Source organism: Oryctolagus cuniculus, chromosome 1 (genome assembly GCF_964237555.1).
Source record: "Oryctolagus cuniculus chromosome 1, mOryCun1.1, whole genome shotgun sequence".
NCBI lineage: Eukaryota > Metazoa > Chordata > Mammalia > Lagomorpha > Leporidae > Oryctolagus > Oryctolagus cuniculus.
This window is the reverse complement of record NC_091432.1, coordinates 141,248,897-141,273,178: the sequence shown is the minus strand read 5'-3', so window position 1 is coordinate 141,273,178 and position 24,282 is coordinate 141,248,897. Positions and strand designations below refer to the sequence as shown.

The 24,282-nt window shown below is 51.5% G+C and overlaps 1 protein-coding gene across 1 annotated transcript in view; it reads left to right on the top strand.

Moving 5' to 3' along the window:
• Positions 1-22,926, top strand: part of HABP4 (hyaluronan binding protein 4) — a 43,383-nt gene extending 20,457 nt beyond the window's left edge. The window contains exons 5-8 of the mRNA XM_051818565.2: positions 3,380-3,463; positions 16,675-16,846; positions 19,772-19,957; positions 21,822-22,926. Coding sequence (XP_051674525.1) covers positions 3,380-3,463; positions 16,675-16,846; positions 19,772-19,957; positions 21,822-21,878 — 499 coding nt within the window. The 3' untranslated portion in view covers positions 21,879-22,926. The remainder of the gene's footprint in view (positions 1-3,379; positions 3,464-16,674; positions 16,847-19,771; positions 19,958-21,821) is intronic.
• The last annotated feature ends 1,356 nt before the right edge of the window (positions 22,927-24,282 follow it).

The following is a 24,282-nucleotide window of genomic DNA, read 5'->3' as shown; positions in this document are numbered from 1 at the left end:
CCCACACTGTGGCATTGTGGGTAAAGCCGTCGCCTCCAGTGCTGGCATCCCATATAGGTGCTGTGGCCTTGGAAAGCAGTAGAAGATGGCCCAAGTCCTTGGGCCCCTGCACCCACATGGGAGAACCAGAGGAGGCTCCTGGCTCCTGGCTTCAGATTGGCACAGCTCTGGCCATTGCAGCCATTTGGGGAGTGAACCAGTGGATGGAAGACCCCTCTCTCTGCCTCTGCCTCTGTTACTCTGCCTTTCAAATAAATAAGCTTTTTTTAAAAATTTATTTATATGAAAGGCTAAGACAGAGACAGAGAGATTGTCCATCTACTGGTTCACTGTGCAAATGCTCTCAACTGCCAGGGCTAGACCAGGCCAAAACCAGGAACCTGAACTCCATTGTGGACTCCTCTTCGGTGAGAAGTAGTGGCCTAACTACTCAACCATGGCCTCCTGCCTTTCAGCTTGTGCAGTAGCAGGAAGCTAGAATCAGAAGTGGAGCAGGGACTTGGATGTAGGCTCTCCAATACGTGATGGGGGCATCCCAGGCAGCATCTTAATTAACCACTATGCCAAGTGCCACCTATGGGACCTATTCTTTTCTTTCTTTTCTTTTCTTTTTTTTTAGAGATTTATTTATTTATTTGAAAGGCAGAGTTACAGAGAGGGAGAAACAGAGAGAAACTGAAATCTTCCACCTGCTGATTTCACTCCACTAATGGCCACAATAGCTGGGGCTGGGTCAGGCCAAAGCCTGGGGCCCTGAATTATATTTGGTGCTCCCACGTGGGTGGCAGGATCCAAGCACTTTGGCCATCTTCCACTGCTTTTCCCAGGCGCATTAGCAGGGAGCTGGATTGGAAGTGGAGCAGTCGGGACTTGAACGGGTATTCATATGGGATGCTGGTATTGCAGGTAGCAGCTTACCCTGCTGTGCCACAGAGCTGGCCCTCCAGGACCTATTTTTAAGAAAAGAAAAATATTACTCAAATTTTCTGTTAAAAAACAATGTTTTTAAAAATTGATTATAATTTAGAGAATAAAAAATTATAAATTGAAAAAGTCCATTCTGTTATTACAGTTCAATTTATATTTATATTTACTTTTTAAAAAATAACATTTTTAAGCTCATTGCAGCTTTTTAATGAAAAGAGTTGAAAAAGTGCTAGATTTCCAGTGTATATGTTTATGTTGGTTAATTTAGCAGTTTACTGAAGGTGAAATTTCTTTTGCTGGGAGGTTTTATTTAAAGTGCTGTTTAGATAGGATTCGTGTTAATATAAAATTAACATGTATATTAACGTTCATATTTTTTCATCGAGTTGTCGTTTCTCACCTATGGACTGTGTTTATTTGGATGCGATGGTGCATAAGTTTCAAAGCTCTGGCTTTCTTGGACAGTTATCACTAACTTATTTATAATCACACATACTCGTTTTTGTGAGGCCTATTTCTACTTTCTTATCATTTTTCTAAAAGATATGGCATATTCTTAGATTTAATGAATGGCTTAATCCTTGTAGTTTAAAAAGAGGAGGACTTGGGGGCCAGCGCTGTGTCTCAACAAGTTAAGCCATTGGCTGTGATGCTGCGTCCCATGTGGGCACCCACTGAGTCCCAGCTGCTCCATTTCTGATGCAGCTCCCTGCTGATGCACCTGGGAAAGCAGCAGAAGATGGCACAAGTGCTTGGGGCCCTGCACCCACGTGGGAGACCCAAATGGAGTTCTGGGCTCCTGGCTTCAGCTAGGCCCAGCCCTGGTGGTCACAGCCATTTGGTGTGTGAACCAATGGATGGAAGATCTCTCTGTCTCTCCTTCTCTCTCTGTAACTCTGACTTTTAAATAAATAAATAAATCTTTAAAAAAAAAAAAGAGGACGACTCTTTAAGAAGTTCAAGGAAATGCAACTTTTGAAAAAACTATGCATGGATTTAAATTTTTATTGCACCATTATAAAGTTCTCTTTTAATTCCATTTTTTTTTTGGGGGGGGGGGACAGGCAGAGTGGACAGTGAGAGAGAGAGAGACAGAGAGAAAGGTCTTCCTTTTCTGTTGGTTTACCCTCCAATGGCCACTGCGGCCAGCGTGCTGCGGCTGGCACACCGTGCTGATCCGAAGGCAGGAGCCAGGTGCTTCTCCTGGTCTCCCATGCGGGTGCAGGCCCCAAGCACTTGGGCCATCCTCCACTGCACTCCCTGGCCACAGCAGAGAGCTGGCCTGGAAGAGGGGCAACCGGAACAGAATCCAGTGCCCTGACCGGGACTAGAACCCGGGGTGCCGGTGCCGCAAGCGGAGGATTAGCCTATTGAGCCGTGGCACTGGCCTAATTCCATTGTCTACAAACTTTTTGAAGTCCCTTCATATTTATGTTTTTTTTTTTTTTTTTTTTTTGGACAGGCAGAGTTAGACAGTGAGAAAGAGATACAGAGAGAAAGAGAGAGAAAGGTCTTCTTTCCGTTGGTTTACCCCCAAAATGGCCACTACGGCTGCCGTGTTGTGCCGATCTGAAGCCAGGAGCCAGGTGCTTCCTCCTGGTCTCCCATGGGGTGCTGGGCCCAAGCACTTGGGCCATCCTCCACTGCCTTCCCAGGCCACAGCAGAGAGCTGGACTGGAAGAGGAGCAACCGGGACAGAGTCCAGCGCCCCAACCAGGACTAGAACCCAGGGTGCCAACGCTGCAGGTGGAGGATTAGCCTAGTGAGCCGCGGTGCCAGCTCATATTTATGGTTCCTTTTAATACTTCAGGTTCTCTAGTATAACTAGGAGTTTTGAATACTTTTTCCTGATTATTTACAGTCTACTGTTAATTTAAGGTCATTCATGGAAACTTCTGTTTCTTAAGGAACTTTTCACATGTTTGGAAATTACATATATAGATAAGCAGCTCAGACTGTTACCTATTAATGTGGGTATATATATATATTTCCTTGAAGGACATATCCTTAAGAAAAAGACAGTTGAAACATTTTCTCAATTTTTTTTTTTAGATTTATTCATTTGAAAAGCAGAATGAGAAAGGAAGGGAGGGAGGGAGGGAGGAAGAAAGAGAGAGAGGTCTTCCATCCACTGACTGGTTCACTCCTCCAAATGCCCACAACAGCCAGGGCTGGGCCAGACAGAAGCCAGGAGCCAGGAGCTCCATCCTGGTCTTCATGAGTGTGGCAGGGGCCCAGGCACTTGGCGCCATCACCTGCTGCCTTCCCAGAGGCGTTAGCAGGGAGCCAGATCAGAAGCATGGAACGGTCATGACGCAAACCAGCACTCTGGTATAGGATGCGGGCCTCTCAGGCAGCACCACAACCCCTGCCCCCGTTTTCCATCTTGATTATATTAGGACATGGATGTGAGCACACCTGTGTGACCTGAGGGGCTCTTGCTGTCTTTCAGTGACATGGAGCCGACCGCCGCAGCAGAAGAGGCCGCAGTGATGGAGGAGTCCCAGGCCACCCTGGAGGAGGAAACCCCAGCCAAGTAGGGTGTTGGGTTCCTTGTCCCCAGTGGGTGGGTGGTCTTTTTCTTAGGTGTCTAAGAGCTCAGCCCTTTGTCATATCACATCCTATGCACTAATGGCTAATGGTCAAACTAATTAATGATTTGTTCAAGTAATCTCTTAAGGACTATTAATAACAATTGATAGGTTAGATTCAAGTACCGTGTCCTCGGCCCACAGCCTCTCTCCCACCAGCTGCTTGCTGAGCCCTCCATTGCGGTCAGGACTCCTGTCTTCCCATTGTCCTCTCCTGGTCCTGCTGCCTCTCTCTTCCTCATCTGCAGCACCTGTGCCAAGTTCCTAACCTCCCTTGCCCTTTGAACTTTGTGTTGCACCTTGCTTCAAGCCCCCTGTTGGGTGACTGCTAAGTGCACCCTCCCTTTGTCCTGCCCATAAGCCTCGAGCCCTGCAAGTCGCATAGTGGGGCCAGCGGGGCCCCTCAGCAGCACCTGCCGTCCCCGTTTTTTGGACTCACTCTTTCCTCCACCTGCCACTCTTCACTCCCCTCTGACCTGGCCCCCACACAGCCCCCCACCTGATGAGCCCCCCATCTGTTTCTTGACCTTTCGTAAGCACCTGGCTGCCGATTCCATCTTCCCCACCCTCTGCCCGTGGTTTCTGTGGGGATGACCGCCCTGGTTTGCCCTTGTCCCTCAGCACCTCCTTTGCACGCTCACCCTTGTCTTTCCTCTTTAAGGTCTAGTAAATCGTCCAGGTTCTCAGGGCTCTGGGATAGGCCTCTTCAGTCTCTTTGTAGGACCGTACGTGTGCACCCCTGTGATGTGGGTTGTCATCTGTACACAGACTGCAGGACACACGTCTCTGGTCCAGGCCTGCTGTCCACCTGCCCACTGGACACCTCCTCTTAGATAGCCAGCTGCTTCTCCTGCCTGGCATGTCTGGCACCAAGCTGATCGCTCCCCTACACCTCTGTCCCTCACTGAGCATTTCCATCTGGTGGAATCACACTGCCATGCTTCCAGCTGCACAACCAGAAACCTAGGAGTCACGCCCTCCTTCCCTGAAATTCAGCTCTCTCCTTGCCCTAGCGATCTGTGCCTCCTGCATCCACCAGCACCATCTGACCTCCCTGTAGCTCCTAACCTGGCCACCTGCATCCTCACCTTGTGTACCAAAGTGCCTTTCACAGTGGCTTTCTGATTGCCGTGCCCCCAGCCCTGCCCTGAAGCCCCAGGGGCTTCCCGTCCTTCTCCCGTCCCTTGTCCTGACCTGTGTGCTCCTGGGAGACAGGTTCCCTGTGCCTTCTCTGGGCTCACATGTGGCGTGTTTCCTGTCCTCAGTCCCACCTTCCTCTGCCCCCACCTCACGCCTGCCCCGCAGCCTTCACAAGTGCTGTTTCCTCAAGCCCCTCGCCCCTCACGTGTGAGCCCTCCCTTGTCCTGCTGTTGCCAAAGGGCAGGTGCCCATGTGCTGAGTGCAGCTTCCCGCGCTGCCACTCACCACAGCGGACGTCCTGCGTGGTCTCTCTTCCTTGGTGGCTAGTTTGGTTTATGCAGTTTTGTAAAATCAGAATAATAAGGCATCTATTCAGAGGTTGTTTTCAGGACTGGTTGTGTGTGTGCGTGCGTGTGACCTGCAGTGATGCCTGGCAGGTGGTCAGTCCATTTGAGTATGTGCTGTTGTGATTTGTTGCGAGAGTAAAATCCCACAGTGAGCGATGATACTGAACACTGTCCTTTTACTATTCAAGATGACTGACAGATGTGGAGATTTTCAAAGATTTGTGTATTTATTTGAAAGATGGAATTACAGAGAGAGACATCTTCCATTTGCTGGTTCAGTCCCCAAAGGGTTGCAATGGTCAGGATTGGTCTGGGCAAAAGCTTAATCAGGATCTCCTGCATGGGTTGCAGGCACCCAAGCACTTGGGCCATCCTCTGCTGCTTTCCCTGGCTCATCAGCAGGGAGCTGGATAGAAGTGGAGCAGCCAGGACTTGGGCTAGTGCTCATAGGATGCCAGTATCACAAGTGGCAGCTTAACCCTAACCCTAACCCTAACCCTAACCCAACCCTAACCCTAACCCAACCCTAACCCAACCCTAACCCAACCCTAACCCAACCCTAACCCTAACCCTAACCCTAACCCTAACCCTAACCCTAACCCTAACCCAACCCTAACCCAACCCTAACCCTAACCCAACCCTAACCCTAACCCTAACCGTAACCCTAACCCAACCCCAAGCCCAACCCCAACCCCAACCCTAACCCTAACCCTAACCCAACCCTAACCCAACCCAACCCTAACCCTAACCCAACCCCAAGCCCAACCCCAACCCCAACCCCAACCCTAACCCTAACCCTAATGCTAACCCACAATACCAGCCCAGAAATGTTTAAATGAATAGGATCAACTATTCATGTGAATAGTTAGACAGTCCTTTAAGGAAATAGATAGATGGTTTATGTGGATGTTAAGGCGAGTTAACTAGGTAGCTTCCGGAAAATATATCCCTCTTGAGTCAATAAACATTTATGCAAATTCAGTTAATGTAAAGGTAAATTATAGCATCTTTTTCATCTATTGAATTGAGATAGTCTAACATTCATTAGATAATAATTCTTCATTTTAAAAAGATTTATTTATTTACTTATTTGAAAGGCAGAGTTACAGAGAGAGAGGGAGAGACAGAGAGATCTGCTGGTTCACTCCCCAAATGGCAGCAATGGTCAGGGCTGGGCCAGGCAGAAATCAGGAGCCAGGAGCTTCTCTCAGGTCTCCCAAGTGGGTCCAGGGACCCAAGCACTTGGGCCATCTCCCTTTGCTTTCCCAGGCTATGCCACAGCGCTAGCCCTAACAAAATTACTCTCTAAATTAGTCACTCTGAAAGGCAAGATAGTGCTGATGCGTTGGTGCCGCCTCACTGTCTGTGATACCCTGCCAGCGCAGACCAGCAAATCTCCCTCTCTTCTCTCCTGTCGTTGCGCGTGAGCATCTGTTTAGAACTGTAGGTGCTGCACGGGGAGCAGCCGTGTTGCTGACTGCTCTGAGCAATTGTTTCTGCACTGCCACGTCAGATTCTAAGTCGCTGCAATTCCTGGTAGCACAGTCCTGACTCTTCCGTGGCTCCAGGTCGGGGCTGGCTTCCAGGACGTAGATCTGGCGGTGGTGACGCTCCTGCCGGCCTAGCCCCCAGGCCGAGCAGCCCGCGCAGCGGCACGGGCAGCATGCCCCCTCCCTTCCTCTCTCAGGGCCGCTTGCTGCATGAATTGATGCACTCTCACTTCTCAAGCACACGGCCCAGACCCCGTACATCCCTCTCATATTTGACACACTTCACGATGCCCTTCCTCCTTCCTTTCACTAGAATTTATTAAATTTTGGCTCGTCACGTAGTATTCCAATGTCTGAGGATCCTGTGACAACTTCTTTAGGAGAAGTCTAAGGTTAGTGAAGCCCTTGCCCTTTGTAAGGACTGCTCTGAGTTCTGTGTCTCCATGGCACTGAGGCACAGCGGTCAAACAACGCACCTTACGGTCACACGGCCAAGCGCCGAGCCAGAAGTTGAACCAGGTGTTGTGCAGACGTTCATGCTGTAAACTGTAGTGAGTGGTGGGAGCAGTCAGAAGTGCCCTTTAGGTGGCCTTGTTGTTAACAGCAGAGATGTTGGTTCTGTAAGCATGAGGACGAGCTGCCAGGTCATCGAGGGTTTCACTGCTCACAAGTGTGGAGCAATAGCTTCCTTCTTTCAGTATACCTTTTTTTTTAAAGATTGCTTTATTTATTTTGAAAGAGTTATAGTGAGGGAAGGAGAGAGAGAGATGGAGACGGAGATCTTCCATCAGCTGGTTTACTCTCCAGATGGCCCCAGTGGTTAGTGCTGGGCCATGTCAAAGCCAGGAGCCAGGGGCTTTTCCAGGTCTCCCATGTGGGTGGCAGGAGCCCAAGGACTTGGGCCATCTTCTGCTGCTTTTCCCAGGCCATTAGCAGGGAGTTGGATCAGAAGTGGAGAAACTGGGACTTGAACCAGCGCCCATGTGGGACCCCAGCGTCACAGGTGACAGCTTTACCCACTACAACAGAATGCCAGCTTCATCTCTCTGTAAAACGTAAAAGGCATGATGAAAATAAAATGTTGAAAAGGCATTGATATAAAATATCTACAAGTAGGCCGGCTCCGCGGCTCACTAGGCTAATCCTCTGCCTTGTGGCGCTGGCACACCGGGTTCTAGTCCCAGTCGAGGCGCCGGATTCTGTCCCGATTGCCCCTCTTCCAGGCCAGCTCTCTGCTGTGGCCCGGGAGTGCAGTGGAGGATGGCCCAAGTGCTTGGGCCCTGCACCCCATGGGAGACCAGGAGAAGCACCTGGCTCCTGGCTTCAGATCAGCACGGTACGCCAGCCGCAGCGCGCCGGCTGCGGCGGCCACTGGAGGGTGAACCAACAGCAAAGGAAGACCTTTCTCTCTGTCTCTCTCTCACTGTCCACTCTGCCTGTCAAAAAAAAAAAAAAAAAAAAAAAAAAAATCTGCAAGTAAGTATTAGTTTTTCATTCGTGAGGCAGAGAGCTCCCGTCACTGGTTCACTCCCCAGATGCCTGTAACAGCTGGGGCTGCACCAGGACTGAAGCCAGGAGCTAGGAAGGTAGTCCAGGCCTCCTGCGTGGGTAGGAGGAACCCAGCTTCTTAAACCATCACTGCTGCCTCCCAGGGGCTGCAGCGGTAGCGCGCCTTGTCCATGAACTTTCTGAAGACCCTGTGTACGCTTGCACTGGTCCTTCCTGGGACAGAGGGATACATCTCTTCCTGTTGCATACCGGGTTTTCACTGGTAACACTGCATTCAGTGCCAGTTCAAGTGGGAGGTGGAACACGTACCACTGAACTGTCCCATTATGTGTTTTTGGTAATGACTTTTGTTCAGTAGGGAGCAAGGTTAAGGAGCTTGACCTTCATGACCCCATACTGCTCTGCAGTGTCTTATTGAAACAGTTGATAAGCAGAAAGACAAAGGGCATCTACAGCTATATTCTTGAGTGAGAATGGGGTACATTCAGATAAATACTAGCAAGCTCTGATACTTTTAGTGGAGGATATCTCATGTAATTATATATATATGGGTAGATAGATGTATTTATTTGAAAGGCAGAGTTACAGAGAGGCAGAGAGAGAGAGAGAGAGAGAGATCTTCCACCTGCTGGTGCACTCCCCAAATGGCCAAAACTGCCAGTGCTGTGCCAGGCCAGAGCCAGCAGCTGGAAACTCCATCTGGGTCTCCCATGCAGATGCAGGGGCCCAAGCACATGGACCTTCATCCACTGCTTTCCCAGGCACATTAGCAGGCAGCTGGATCAGAAGTGGAGCTGCCAGGACTTGAACTGGCACTCTGAAATTTGATGCCAGCCTCACAGATGGAGGGTTTAACTCACTGTACCACAACAGTGGTTCCCATTCCCATTTAACAATCAATAAGAGAAAGAAGAAAGAAAAAAAGAAAGGAGAAAGGAAATTAGGAACATAGCTTCTCTGAGCTTTAGTTTCTTTTCATTTGAAGTTTATTTATTGGGGCTGGTATAGTGGCTTAGCAGGTAAAGCTGTCACTACAACTCTGGCATCCCTTATGAGCTCCAGTTCGTGCCCCGGCTGCTCTACTTCTAATCCAGCTCCCTGCTAATGGCCTGGGAAAGCAGCAGAAGATGGCTGAGTCCTTGGGCCCCTGCCACCCACATGGGAGACCTAGAAGAAGCTCCTGGCTCCTGGCTTTTGTCTGGCCCTGCTGTGGCCACTTACGGAGTGAACCAGTGGATGGAAGATCTCTCCTCTCTCTTTGTCTATTTATTTGAAGGCCAGTGTGACAGAGAATCTTTTGATCTTCTGGTTCACTGCCTGAATGCCTGCAACAGCAAGGTCTAGGCCAAGGGGATGCCAGGAGCCCAGGAGGCAGAAACACAGAACCCAAGAAGTTGAGCCATCACCTTTTGCCTCCCAAGGGTGCACATTAGCAGGAGCTACAATCAGAAGTGGAGGCAGGGCACTGTGGTATAGTGGTGTCTGCAGTGCCAACATCCCATGTGGACGCCAGTTCTAGTCCCAGCTGCTCCACTTCCGATCCAGCTCTCTGCTGGGAAAGTAGCGAAAGATGGCCCAAGTCCTTGGGCCCCTGCACCCATGAAGGAGGCTGGGGTGAAGTTCCTGGTTTCAGCCTGGCAAAGCCCAGGTCATTGCAGCCATTTGGAGAGTGAACCAGTGGATGGGAGATCTCTCTCTCCCTCTCTCTGTAATTCTGACTTACAAATAAATAGAAAGGGCCGGCGCCGCGGCTCAATAGGCTAATCTTCCGCCTTGCGGCGCCGGCATACTGGGTTCTAGTCCCGGTCGGGGCGCCGGATTCTGTCCCGGTTGCCCCTCTTCCAGGCCAGCTCTCTGCTGTGGCCAGGGAGTGCAGTGGAGGATGGCCCAAGTGCTTGGGCCCTGCACCCCATGGGAGACCAGGAGGAAGCACCTGGCTCCTGCCTTCGGATCAGTGCGGTGCGCCGGCTGCAGCGCGCAGGCCACGGCAGCCATTGGAGGATGAACCAACGGCAAAGGAAGACCTTTCTCTCTTTCTGTCTCTCTCACTGTCCACTCTGCCTGTCAAAAAATAAATAAATAAATAAATAAATAAATAAAATAAATAGGAAGGAAGAAAGAAAAGAAAAGAAAAAGGAAGAAAAAAGAAATGGAGGCAGGACTCGATCCTAGGCATCCATTATGGATTGTGAGTGTCCCCGGAAGCTGTCTGAACCATTGTACCAATAACTGCCTCCACTTATGTCCCTTTTAACAGTGGCTTTATAGGGAGTTCGTTCACATCCAGTAAACAGCACATGATTAGTGTGCACAGTTTCACAGACTTTGACATATGTGTACCCTTGAGAAACTCCCCATGGTCACAGCCCATCACCCCAAAGTGTGTCTGTGTCCCTTTGTCGCTCCTCCCTCACCCGTTTCCCCCAGGCAGCCAGTGGTGGACTTTGTTGTCACCACAGATGTGTCACAGTGGCTGTGGTTTTCTATAGCTGGAATCACGCAGCTGTACTCATTCTCAGTGTGCTCTGAGCAGGCGTGTTTTAAGGTTCGCCCAGGTTGTCGCATGTGCCAAGGTTTGTTCAGCTTTATTGTGAGTAGTGTTGCACTGTCCAGCCGGACCGTGGTTTACCTGCTGTCCTGGTGGCACTCTGTTTCTGTGCCCTTCATAACGTCCACTGTAGTTGTTTATGTGGTGATAACATCCCACTCACCATCACCTCTCCGCGACTGAATCCTTACCCTTTGCTTCTTTTCCTTGCAGTTGATTGAATAAAGTGGGTCCTGGGTCCCAAAGAATTTCTCAGAGTCAGACTTCTGCTGACTACCCCACCGTGGCCCACTACTCACGGACCCCGCATCTAGGTCTCTGGTGAACAAGCCCTGAACGAGCACTTCCGCCAGTGTCTGTGCTGTGCGTATTCCCACCAGCTCTGACTTAGTTTTCCAGTGTGACACTGGCACTGGCTGCGCAGTTGAGGGCATCAGATGCAGCAGTAGGAGAAGCACAGGGGCGTGGGTCATAGTAACGTCCGCGAGATAATGAGGAAGCAGTGAGTTGTGTTTGTTACCCTGGTTTTAACCTACCTAATGATGAGTTTGATAGCTGGTTTATAAAATTCCTCAGTGTCTGGCAGTTGGCTCTTATGAACTGCTGTGAGCCAGTCCCGGCACAGTTCTCTTTTCTGTGTTTCTGGAAAACGAGTAGTGAGAGGCAAAGGTTGATGAAATCAGGGGCGGCGGCTCATTTTCACTGCTTTGTCATTTATTCATTAGGGTGCAGATTGGGATTGATTAATCCTGTCATTCCTTCTTCGTTAGCAGGCGTGGTTCTGTCAAGAGAAGCTCACCTAGAACCCAGTAATCACACTGAGAGCACACTTGTTTAGGAGGTGCAGGATAATTACTTCTTACCTGTTACTTACCCTAGCATCCTGGGAAGGTGCCGGGGACTCTACCGGTCACTATGAACTCACAGTGCAGCCACTGAGTTCTTATGCTTGTGGGTGCTTAACCTGGCGCAGGTTTTTGGCTAGAAGGAGCTGTGGATTGATCCCCAGTCCTTTCAGTACACACATCTTAGATAGTCTCTTTCCTTTCTGGCAAGACAAGTTACTGCCGGCCCCAGACTTCCCAGCCTTCAGACGCAGCCATTGTTCCAAGGAGCCATACACTTTTTAAAATATTTGTTTATTGGGGCTGGCGCCGTGGCTCACTTGATTAATCCTCTGCCTGCGGCACCGGCATCCCATATGGGTGCTGAGTTCTAGTCCATGTTGCTCCTCTTCCAGTCCAGCTCTCTGCTGTGGCCCGGGAAGGCAGTGGAGGATGGCCCAAGTGCTTGGGCCCCTGCACCCGCATGGGAGACCAGGAGACCAGTGTCTCTCTCACTGTCTATAACTCTACCTGTCAAATAAAAAACATATATGTTTATTTATTTATTTGAAAGTCAGAGTTACAAAGGGAGACAAGGAGAGGCAGAAAGAGAGAGAGAGAGAGAGGTCTTCCATCCACTGGTTCACTCCCCAGTTGGCCATAACGGCCAGAGCTGCACCGATCCAAAGCCAGGAGCGAGGAGCTTCCTCCAGGCCTCCCACGTGGGTGCAGGGGCCCAAGGACTTGGGTCATCTTCCACTGCTTTCCAGGCCACAGCAGAGAGCTGGATGGGAAGTAGCAGCTGGAACTCGAACCGGCGCCCATATGCGATGCTGGTACCGCAAGCAGCGGCTCTACCCGCTACACCATGGTGCTGACCCCAAGGTGCGGATTTTTATCTAAACTTTCTTAGATTTGTTTCTCCTTTTCTACCATTCTGAAAACCTAATTCTCAGCGACATCACACAATTACTCATTGACTACATGCATACAGGTCACAAGTGACATTGCCAACAATGCCGTCAGTAACATGACCACTGCACAGTTACCTAGAGGGAGACGGTAATCCAGTTTGTATTTAAAATCATTTGAGATAGTTTCTCTTCATGGTCATGTCGCCAACTTGATATTTGGGTGAATTTGATTTATTTTACTTTCAAATTTCAGAGATTGAATTTTAACTCAGTCCTTTTATAATTAAGTAAAATATGAACATGTTTCCCAAGTTAAGTCTGAAAAATATGGTATTTTAAAATAGCTTCTATTCCTGTGTTTTCCTGATGTATGTTGGAATTTTTTTAAAAAATACATATAGGGGCCACTGCTGTGCAATAGCAGGTTAACGCTCTGGCCTGAAGTAGTGCCATCCGTGTGGGTGCTGGTTCGGGACCCAGCTGGCCCTCTTCCATCGAGCTCTCTGCTATGGCCTGGGAAAGCAAGCCACACTTGTTAGTATACACAGACACTGCAGTGTGAATGTCTAGTGCCGGGTGCACAGCTGTGCTGACTCATGCCGCACTGTTAGTGTGCACACACTGCAGTGTGAATGTCCAGTGCCGGGTGCACAGCTGTGCTGACTCATGCCGCACTGTTAGTGTGCACACAGTGCAGTGTGAACGCCCAGTGCCGGGTGCACAGCTGTGCTGACTCATGCCGCACTGTTAGTGTGCACACAGTGCAGTGTGAACGCCCAGTGCCGGGTGCACAGCTGTGCTGACTCATGCCGCACTGTTAGTGTGCACACAGTGCAGTGTGAACGCCCAGTGCCGGGTGCACAGCTGTGCTGACTCATGCCGCACTGTTAGTGTGCACACAGTGCAGTGTGAACGCCCAGTGCCGGGTGCACAGCTGTGCTGACTCATGCCGCACTGTTAGTGTGCACACAGTGCAGTGTGAACGCCCAGTGCCGGGTGCACAGCTGTGCTGACTCATGCCGCACTGTTAGTGTGCACACAGTGCAGTGTGAACGCCCAGTGCCGGGTGCACAGCTGTGCTGACTCATGCCGCACTGTTAGTGTGCACACAGTGCAGTGTGAACGCCCAGTGCCGGGTGCACAGCTGTGCTGACTCATGCCGCACTGTTAGTGTGCACACAGTGCAGTGTGAACGCCCAGTGCCGGGTGCACAGCTGTGCTGACTCATGCCGCACTGTTAGTGTGCACACAGTGCAGTGTGAACGCCCAGTGCCGAGTGCACAGCTGTGCTGACTCATGCCGCACTGTTAGTGTGCAGATACTGCAGTGTGAACGCCCAATGCCGAGTGCACAGCTGTGCTGACTCATGCCGCACTGTTAGTATACACAGACACTGCAGTGTGAATGCCCAGTGCTGGGTGCACAGCTGTGCTGACTCATGCCATGCTTGTCGGTGTACAGAGCACTGCCAGTTGGCAGGAAGCCCCTCTTTGCTCCTCAGGGCAGCCACTGCTTTCTTTTCCTTCTTAGCACCAGGTATTTTAATGTTGTGCAAATGTGTCTATTTTGGATGTTCTGTGATTAACTTCTGCCTTCTTTTTGCTGTGTTTCTCATGTTATTAACCTGTATAGATATCTATAAATCCTTAAATTACGTTAGCCCTGCAGTGAAGGTATGTTTGTAATGACCTCCCCATTCCCTACTTGCTGTTTTTCTCTTTTAAACGACTTTATTATTCTCATATTCTATGACCCAGACATTTAAAGTATACAATTCCATGGTTTGAGGATATTACATCAATTTTTTAAAATTATGGTAATGTAAATAATATAAAAATCGCTATGTGTACCCTTTTAAAAAAAAAGGTTTATTTATTTGAAAGAGTTACAGAGAAAGACCGAGAGACGCAGAGAGAGGTTGTCCATCTGCTGGTTCGTTCACGTGGCCACAGCGACTGCTGGGCCAGGCTGAGGACAGCAGCCTGGAGCTCCATCCAGGTCTCCCACGTGGGTGGCAAGGGCCCAGGTACTTGGGCCATCTGCTGCTGCTCTCCCAGGCTCATTAGCCGGGAGCTGGATCCTATGTGAAGCAGTGCGAACTCTAACTAGCACTCATACAGGATGCTGGTGTTGCAGTAGTAGCTTAACGCCAGCCCCATTTGTACAATTTTAAAATATACAATTTGCTAGCATGAATTACATTCACGTTATGTATAGCCACCTCTAGAACTTACCACCCCAAATGGAAGCTCTACCCATTAAACACGGACTTCCACATCACCTCCCCTTAGCCCATGTGGCCTCTGTTCTACTTGGTTTTTGTGAAGTTGCTTATTCTAGAGGTACCTCCTGTTTACATTAGAGGAGTCTTTTAATTGTTTTTCTTATTTAACATAATGTTTGAGGTTTATATATGATGTGGTGTGTGCCCGTACTTTTCTTTTTTGCCTGATTTTTGTGGGCTGGTAAAATACTTAAAAAGTTTACAATTTTAATCCTTTTAAAGTTTGTGATTCGGTGGCTTTGAGCACATTCACAGTGGTTTGCAGCCATCACCATGATCCCGTCCCAGAATGCTTTTGTCACAAGGAAACCAGGCCCTCCCCCTGCCCCGCTCCCCTAGCCCCTTATGCCCCCGATCTGCTCTTGGTCTCTCTGAATTTGCCCCTTCTGAACATGGCATCTATATGGAATCAGGCAGAAGTATTGTTGTGCCTGGCTTATCTCACTTGGCATCAGGTATTCAAGGTCCATTCCAGAATACCCTATTTAGTGTATCCATTCATCAATTGATGGACATTTAGGTTGCTTTCACCTATAATACTCTATGACAATTTGTGTCCCAGTTTTCATGTGCATGTATGTTTTCCTAGCGTGAAATTGCTGCGTGGGGTACTGACTCTAGATTCTTAGAACACTGCCAGGCTGTTCTCCCCGCTGACCACACCATTTTACATCCCACCCGTGAGGCGTACGGGCTCCGATTTCCCCACATCCCCGACAGGACTTGTTAAGTGTTCTGTTGTGGAGTGCTGTAGCTCATGGTGGTTTTGATGTTCACTTCTGATGGCTCCAGATGTAGCACGTCTTACCCGGTACTTGTACATCTTCTTTGGGAAAATGTTCAGATTGTTGCCTCATTTTAGTTGAGTCATTTATCTCAACATAGAAAAAACTCGCTATGAATTCCGGGTGATCTCTGATTGGAAGTATTTTATCCTTTCTCTGAGCTGTGTTTTCACTTTCTTGAGGCATCCTTGGTAGCACCAGAGTTTTTAATTTTAATGATGTCCAGTTTATCTGCTTTTTCTTTTTTTACCTATGCTTTTGATGTCATATGGAATAAACCATTGCTAATCTACTCTTACGAAGGTTTTTTTTGTTTTGTTTTGTTTTGTTTTTTAAGATTTGTTTATTTGAAAGGCAGAGTTACAGAGCGAGAGGAACAGGCAAGAGATAGAGAGAAATCTTCTATCTGCTGGTTCATTCCCCAGATGACCACAACAGCCAGGGCTTGGCCAGACTGAAGCCAGAAGCCAGGAGCTTTTTCTGGATCTCCCACATGGGTTCAGGGGCCCAAGGACTTGGACCGTCCTCCGCTGATGGATGGGAAGTGGAGCAGCTGGGATTCAAGCTGGCAACCATTTGGGTAGCCGGCATTGTAGGCAGTGGCTTTACCCACTACACCACAACTCTGACCCCTATGCCTATGTTTTATGTCAAGATATTATACTGGTAGCTCTTGTGTTTATGGTGTGAGGTAGGGGTCCAGCTTCATTTTTGTACATGTGGATATCCAGTTATCCCAGCACTGCTTGTCACTGTTTCTTTCTCTGAATTAATTGCCTTTGGCAACCTGGTATAAGTAAATCAGTTGACCACAGATGTGAGAGTTTATTTCTGGATTCTGAATCTTTTCTATCGATCCATATGTCAGCTTTCTGTTTTTAAAACTGATTAACTTAAAAAGGATACTTACAAAAATATACATTTGTGAGCCACTGTTTTAAAACTTCCATTCATGGTTTCCTACAGTTTATTTCAATAGCTTCTACTATTTTCTTCCACAATTACTCATTTTGTCTGCAGTGCCATCTGGAAGGGAGCACTGGTAGGGAAGTGTAACGGTAATGTCATTTGGATGGTGATGTTCCCATTTCTCATAGACCGCTTTGAACGCAGGAAGTATCTTTGGTTGGAAATGATAGCATAAAATGACGGAATTAGCATACAGGAGCTTATGATTCAAGTATTTTCTTACCTTATTTACATTTGAGATACACCACCACAAAAGTGTGCTCAGCTCTTGGTAATAACTCTGTCTTTGATGAAGTAGACCTTTCAGCCCTGTCAAAATTATTTTTTATGACTATTCATCTTATAGAGTTCCTGAGTTGGAGGTAGAAGAAGAAACTCAAGTTCAAGAGATGACCTTAGATGAGTGGAAGAATCTTCAAGAACAGACCAGACCAAAGCCCGAGTTTAACATCCGGAAGCCAGAATCCACTGTCCCTTCCAAAGCAGTGGTGATTCACAAGTCAAAATACAGAGATGATGTAAGTCTGCGTCTCATCCGTAGAGGGGCCTGGACTCTTGCTCGGTTAGACACAAAATGGGCCTGTCCGCTTCCATTCTAGTATGCAACATTAGTAGTCAGCATTCTCCTTTCTACTTAGGAGTGCTCAGAGGTGATGTGTGTCTAATTTTACTTTGTGTTTACTGTCTATCAAGAAAAGGAGGTGCATTTTTGCTCACCCTGGGGCTGCGCTGAGACGGCAAATACTGTGTGCTCATTGTGTTTCATTTTTATCTCAAGGGAGAGTTAAGACTCCTTCCTGTGTGATGCTTTTCAAAGGATAACTGCTCTTCATTTTCGTAATTAGGTGACTTTCCGCTGTGGTTCTCGGTAAGAGCACTTCATTGGCAGTGGCAGCTCTGGGCTCCGTGTTGCCCTTTTCACGCTGTTTCGGCAGCTTTGCGCCCCGTGCCTCCCAGCAGAAGCTACAGCAGGTAGCGGCAGCCGGCACAGTCAGCTTGCTCAGCAGCCGGCTCTGCTGCGAGCGGGGCCCAGGCAGCTCCCGTGTGTGACGGCCTCTTCTCCTCTGTTCTTCCTCGCCGGGCATGTTCAGTCCTCAGGGGAGGCTTTGGGTCCTTTTTTTTCCTAATGTTGATTTTTTGTGTGTGTCTACTCGAATGGTAGAGCAACAGAAAGACAGAGTGAGTGAGATGAAGGGAAGAAACAGATTGGTCTCCCAGCCATCGATGCACTCCCCAGATGCCCGCAACGTGGGGCTGGGCCAGGCGCCTGAAGCCCCATCTGGGTCTCCCGTACGGGAGTGACGGGGTCCAGGTCCTTGTGCCATGTGCTGCTGCCTTCGCAGGCACAGTTTCAGGGAGCTGGGTCCGACCAGCTCTCTAACGGGATGCGGGCATTTCAAGCAGCGTCTCAGCCCTCTGCGCCACAACACCCGCCCCGGACCAGATGCCTCAAGTTCTGAAAGGAGACGTTTCAGGGCAAATAGCACATTGTGTTTAAGTTATGTGCCATAGGGGTTCACCGAGAGATTTAAATTACAGAATTTGGGATTGGTACTACGCAGTCATAGCTTACGGCCAGTCACCACGGAGGTGGTGGTGACAGCACACGCCTCCTGCCTGTGGGGGCCATTTACTGGTTTTCGTCAGGAATGCATCGATGTGGGTTTGTCTGTGTCTCCACTTTCATTTGAGGGTCATTTGTGACAGTGTCCCCTGCCACCCATCCGTTCTGGTCAATCTGAGCCCTTGGAGGCCCGGCTGGTGACTCCGGAGCCAATTCACTGGACCGGCTTTCTGTCGGTGAGGAAGCCAGAGCCCCCTCTGGGGAGCTGTGTGAGGGCTGTGACAGATCTGGCAGCGCGTGGGGCCTGGCCCTCACCTGTGTGCCTTCTTGCTTCGTTCTGGTTGCTGGCTGACGTGAAAGAGCTGGCAGGATGTGCAGCGTGCAGCCCTTCCTTGGTCCGCATCACATTCGCTCCCCGGCTCAGGGCTCTCGGAACATCTGAAGCAGCCACCTTAGCTGAGTCATTGAACTTGGCCTTCATCCAGCTCACGAGTTTGGTCCTTGCTAACCTTACAGCACTGGAGGATGTATCCAGGGATTGTTCTTGTAGCAACATAGGCCAGCTCTGAGGGTCACCTACTTTCTGTGTTCTGGGCACCCCGAGACAGCAGCACTGGAGCCGTCCGTGTTGACCGCATGGAACTTTGTAGCCTTGGCAGCAGCCTCATGAGATGAGCCCTGGGGCCCCCAGAGCTGGGGGAGGAACCTAAGCCGCAGACTGACTTCTCCTGCATCCCACTGCCCTGGTCCTCGTGCCGGCGGGAGGCCGGAGGCAGCCCTCACCCCCACGTCCTGTTGGTGCATGCTGATGGCCAGCTGTTTCCCGGAGGAGGCAGTGGCTTGCTGCTGTGTCCCTCACTCTTCTGTGTTGATCCTTCCACCCCAGGGCCAGTGCTCCGGCGTGGTCCTTTCAGTTGCAGCTTCAGGGCCCGTCCGCCTAACCCATGTATTTTGTTTTACTCTGAAAGTTTGAAGGGGGCGTAAGAGTTAAACATGAAACCTGCAGTAAACACAGGACCCAAGGATGTTGATATGCTCCTGGAAATTTTATGCCATTTCCTGAAGTTAAAAAAAAAAAGCTGTAGGAATGGTTACCTTTACAGCACTTGGGAGATTCTCATCCAAGCTCATTGACATGTTTCGTTGGTTTTTGTTGTTGTTGTTTAAGGTATGTTTATTAGTTTGAAAGGCAGAGCGACAGAGAGTGAGGGAGAGACCGAGAGAGGTCTTCCATCTGCCGGTTCACTCCCCAGATGGCTGGACCAGGCTGAAGCCAGGAGCCTGGAACCCCATCCTGCTCTCCCACGTGGGTGCAGGGGCCTGAGCAGTGGGCCGTCTTCTGCTGCTTTCTCAGGTGCATTAGCAGGGAATCGGATCAGAAGTGGACTCAGACGGGCACTCTGATATGGGGTGCCAGTGTCACAAGCAACAGCTTAACCCACTGCACCACAGTGCCGGCCCCCGACAGGTTTTCTTATATAGTATATGTTTACATATATGCTTATTATATTTTAACATATCTCTAGATTTTGAGTGAGAATTATTATAAGTCGTGCTGTTTTTAACACATGGGTATTTTGTGCAGTCAGCACCCACAATGACAGACTTCCCCATAAGTGCTGTTCTGGGAAGGCGCTGTGTCCTTATTTATCCAAGTCGTCATTGTGAGCAAATGAGACGGAATAAGCAGGACTGAGGACGTTTTAATCACAGCAGGATGCCCCTTAGCCTGCTAAACTGATGGACATTCGGTGTCCCTTGAAGCAACTGAGTTCAAAGGCGATGTGGGACGCAGGTGCGTGGGGCGGCTCCTCCCCGGGACGCAGCGCCCAGCAAGGGTGCCGGGGGCTGTGCGAGTGATGCTGTAACTGTGTTGTAGATGGTAAAGGATGACTATGAGGACGACTCCCATGTTTTCCGGAAAGCTGCAAATGACATCACGTCCCAGCTGGAGATTAATTTTGGTAACCTCCCTCGTCCCGGGCGTGGAGCCAGAGGCGGCCCCCGGGGAGGCCGGGGAAGGATCCGAAGGGCAGAGAACTGCGGACCCAGAGCGGAAGTGGTGGTAGGTGTTCGTACGCAGGCCCTGGGAGGTGAGCTGAAGGAAGTGACAGGCGGAGGCCGGCCTGGGCCCGCGCAAGTCACTGCGTCCTCCAGCAAGGGTGGCTCTGAGCTGGGGCACTGGGAAGCTGAGTGCACGCCCAGAATCGGAGAACAACTCCCTGCAGACCGTGTCAGCCTTGGGAGTGCACCTGGTTGGCAGCGTGCCCCAGTGCTGCTGTCCTGGCACTGGCCATGACCGGTCCGTGGTGCTGCTCCTGCACCCCTGCCTGCTCGGCTGGAGCAGCCCCTCCCCCCTGCCTCCTCAGAGGCTCTTTGATCGCACCCCTTTGAGAGCAGCCAGGCTTCTCTTTGTAGCATTTGTATCCGTGTCCCCACAGGGGTGACTGTCGATTAGTGCCTGCTGCCTCACAGTGGCCAGAAGCCACATCTGCTTCTGCTCGCGTTTATGTTTTTTTTTTTTATTTTTTTTATTTTTGTTGTTGTTTTCTTTTTTTTTTTTTTTTTTTTTTTTTTTTTTTTTTTGACAGGCAGAGTGGACAGTGAGAGAGAGAGACAGAGAGAGAAAGGTCTTCCCTTGCCGTTGGTTCACCCTCCAATGGCCGCCGCTGCAGCCGGCGCACCGCGCTGATCCGATGGCAGGAGCCAGGATCCAGGTGCTTTTTCCTGGTCTCCCATGGGGTGCAGGGCCCAAGCACCTGGGCCATCCTCCACTGCACTCCCTGGCCATAGCAGAGAGCTGGCCTGGAAGAGGGGCAACCGGGACAGAATCCGGCGCCCCGACCGGGACTAGAACCCGGTGTGCCGGCGCCGCAAGGTGGAGGATTAGCCTATTGAGCCACGGCGCCGGCTCGCGTTTATGTTTTTAATTTATTTGACGGGCACAGAGGCAGAGAGAGCTTCCACCTGCTGGTTCACTCTCGAGTGCCTGCAACAGCTGGGGCTGGGCCAGGCTGAAGCCAGGAGCCCAGAACTGCATATGGGTCTCCCATGTGGCTGGCAGAGGTCGGAGGACGTGGGCTGTCACCTGCGGCCTCCCAGGCACGTTAGCAAGGGCCTGGGATCTGAAGTGGAACAGGCACTCCCGAGTGGGATGCAAGCGTCCCAGGCAGGGTCCGATCTGCACCGCAGTGCCTGGCCCGCTTCCGCTTGTTGTTGGCCTCCAGAGCGGAGCACAGGGCTTGGCACACAGGAGGTGTTTCCTAAGTGTTCGCTGAGCAAACACGGAGTTTCACGTCAGGGGGTCGAATGCTGGGCCAGTGTGAGGCCTTGGGGGCAGCACCTGGAGCAGGAGCAGAGACACGGTACTCCTGGGCACAATGGAGCCAGGATGGAGAAAGGATCCACCTGGGAACGGGTTATATACGGTCAAGCCTCTCCAATGGCAGCCCCGCTCCAGCCCCCTGCAGTCCTGGCCGTGGGCCTGGCACCCCGCCCCGGGCTCCCCCTGCCCAGAACTGCCTACCCCCTCATGGCCGAGTCATGCTTTGCAGATCCCTGTTCCCCAGGCCCTGCCTGCCTGTGCTGGCCGCTCTGCCACCACATCGCACGGGATGTGGGTCCCGTGAGCCCCCAGGGCCCGGCCACGTGTGACCAGCATTCCCGTACCACTGTGTGTGATGCCGTGAGCTCCGGGGGCAGGCTCTGTGCCCAGCCCTCCGTCCCCGCCCAGCATGTCACACACGTTCCGCTCACTGCGTGCACTCACCGAGGATTTGTGGGAGGGCCGCAGGCCCCGGCTGCCTTGCTGGCCGCCCTGTGCCCCCCCCCCCCAGGCCAGGCCCCTGGCTTCCTCCCCTGGGTTGCACAGCTGCGGGGAGGGGAAGCAGGGGGGCAGCTGCTGACTCAGCCCTGACTTTGCCCCACAGACGCAAGACACGGCTCCCAACCCCGACGACCCCGAGGACTTCCCTGCCCTGGCCTGAGGAGACTCGCCTGGCCGGGCTCTGAGAACAATAGATGTTGCTTTTCCCGAGCCTGGATTCCTTGCACTTTGTTTGGTCTGGGTGTGGGAGGCGGCACTGTCCCAGGGAGGGGAGGGCTGGCGGCCGTGTTTGCCGAAGGCACTGCGGGTGGAGTTGAGTGAGGCCTGCGGCGCGCAGACTGGAGGGACTCCCACAGGGAAGCAGCCTGGCAGGCCGGGGGGCGAGCTGCGGGGCCCCCCACTGTGCCCCGCAGTGCAGAGGGCCACGGAGAACGTGACCAACTCATTTCAAGCAGTCACAGCCTAGTTCTCGGAGACCAGGAAACTAGAACCCAAGCGGATTCATGCTGACTTGGAGCTGTCACTGCCAGAGCGCCCGCGCTCTGGGTGCCATCCAGCAGTGGTCCGAGAGCTGCTGTGCAGCCACTGGCCACCATCTGTGACAGAAGTGGAAACAATGGCGATTTTAATGGTGAATTAAACTACCTCGTGGTGCGTGCGTGTGTGTGAGTGACACACACTTAGTGCTCATGTGCATAGAGTGCAGGTGGTTTGTAGGCTGAGCATCGAGTGTGTGGTTTGAAGTCATGTTGTTTAACCCACAGCCTGAGGAGAAGGGTCTGGCAGAGGCCACACCAAGTCCTTTCCTCCCTCAAAGCTCACGCCAGAATCCCGCGGCCCGGCCCAGCCAGGCTTGCGTGAACAGCCCTGTGCAGCTTTCCCCCGTGGGCCTCGCCCCACTTCTAAGCTCCTCTGTGGTGGGAAGTTCGGGGCTAGATGCCGCCACCTCCGAGGTTCGGTCACCCACCCCGAGTCCCACCTGAAACAGCGGAGCTGAGCCCCGGGGCCCAGCATGTCCCCCACGGAGCCGCGGGGAGCTGGGCCGATGCCTGCCCGCTTCCCTGACGCCTGCCTGCGTCACAGCTGCACGCTTGCGACGGCGCGGGCCCCTGCTCCCAGTCTGCCCTGTCCCCCACTTTGCTTGCTCCACTGTAAGGTGGCTTTGAACTGGAACCCACGTGCAAATAAAGGTTGGTATTCTCTCCTGACTCATGTGTGGAAGACTGAATCCTTCTGGGCACACCACGTCGTGGTGAGAGGCGGAGCCTGGCCCCGGGTCCGAGAGGCGGTCCCGGTCAAGAGTGTTTGCCTCGGGCAACAGCCGGCTCTTCATCTCTTGTTGGTAGCCAAGTACTAAGGTATATTAAAAATATTCTTTTATTCTCTCTCCATGGGAAAAGGCGGCAGATGTGGATAACCTCATGGAAGAGCTCTGGGGAGAAGTGGGTGTTGGCGGTGAGGGCTGGGTGGGCACTTGGCGGGCGTGAAGCCATCACTGTCCGTTCGCCTCAGCCTGGCTCTGAAGATGGGCCAGGCGGGCCCCCGTTTAAGGAACTTCCCTGTAGCGTTATGAGTAACACGTGGGAAACGCATGGATTCAATGTTAAGTTTCCAAACACCATACCCTAAGAGTCACGTGTCAGAAACGGGGGGGGGGGGGGGCGGTACAGTCTCTGAGCCTCACGTGCTCTTCTTGCTCACCAGGCCACCTGTCAGTGCATGGGGCAAATGGCTGCAGGGCTTTTGTTGTGCCCTTTCTGGAGTGTTCTAGGTTGTCCACACCCTGACTGCTGCAGGGAAGTTGTTAATGTGTCCCAGGTAGGACCGCGTGGGGACCCGAACCAAGAGGCGGCCTCCGGCAGCTCCTGGAGGGAACTGTGTGACCCTCGGCACGGCTGCTTTGGGGAGCGTCGTGAGCTTCCTGGCGGGGCTGGCCCTGCTGGCGTCACGCACACTGCAGATGCTCCCTTCCAGCCGTCCGGCGGTGGTGGCCCGTGCAGCGGGCAGCTGGGCTCCGGGGACGAACACCTGCTCCCCACCGAGCTGCGGCCAGTGGCAGGGCCACCTCCGCCCTGCTCATTGGCTTCCCACGGCATCCCTCAGGGCCTGTGTGTCAGTGGTAAAGGCGACGAGGTAGACAGCAGGACGGTTTAAGAACCTTTTTATTGCTAAATAAAACTCAAGTGAAACACATGGTTTCCTTGTAGCCACCATCCAACCCAGGCCCCTGAGTCCCCGGGAAGTTGTCCACACAAAAGGCGATACAAGATGGTGGCTCTACCTTTACCTGGACAACCTGTGTGACCCCTGCACGTGGCCCCACCCCGTGCCCGAAGGTGACCCTGGGCTACTGAGGGACGCAAGCTTGCCACCTTGTTCCACAGGGCAGCTAACAGCAAGGACACCGGTCTCCTTTGCTCACGCTAGCCAGGATTTCAGCAGGAATGGAATGAGATGGGGTGGAAAAAATTCAGTCCCCAAGCCCAGGGTTCTTCCTACACTCTTGAAATGCCCCATTAAATAATTAGTCTCAGGCAGAGCTGCTGGGGAGCAGGGACAGGGGA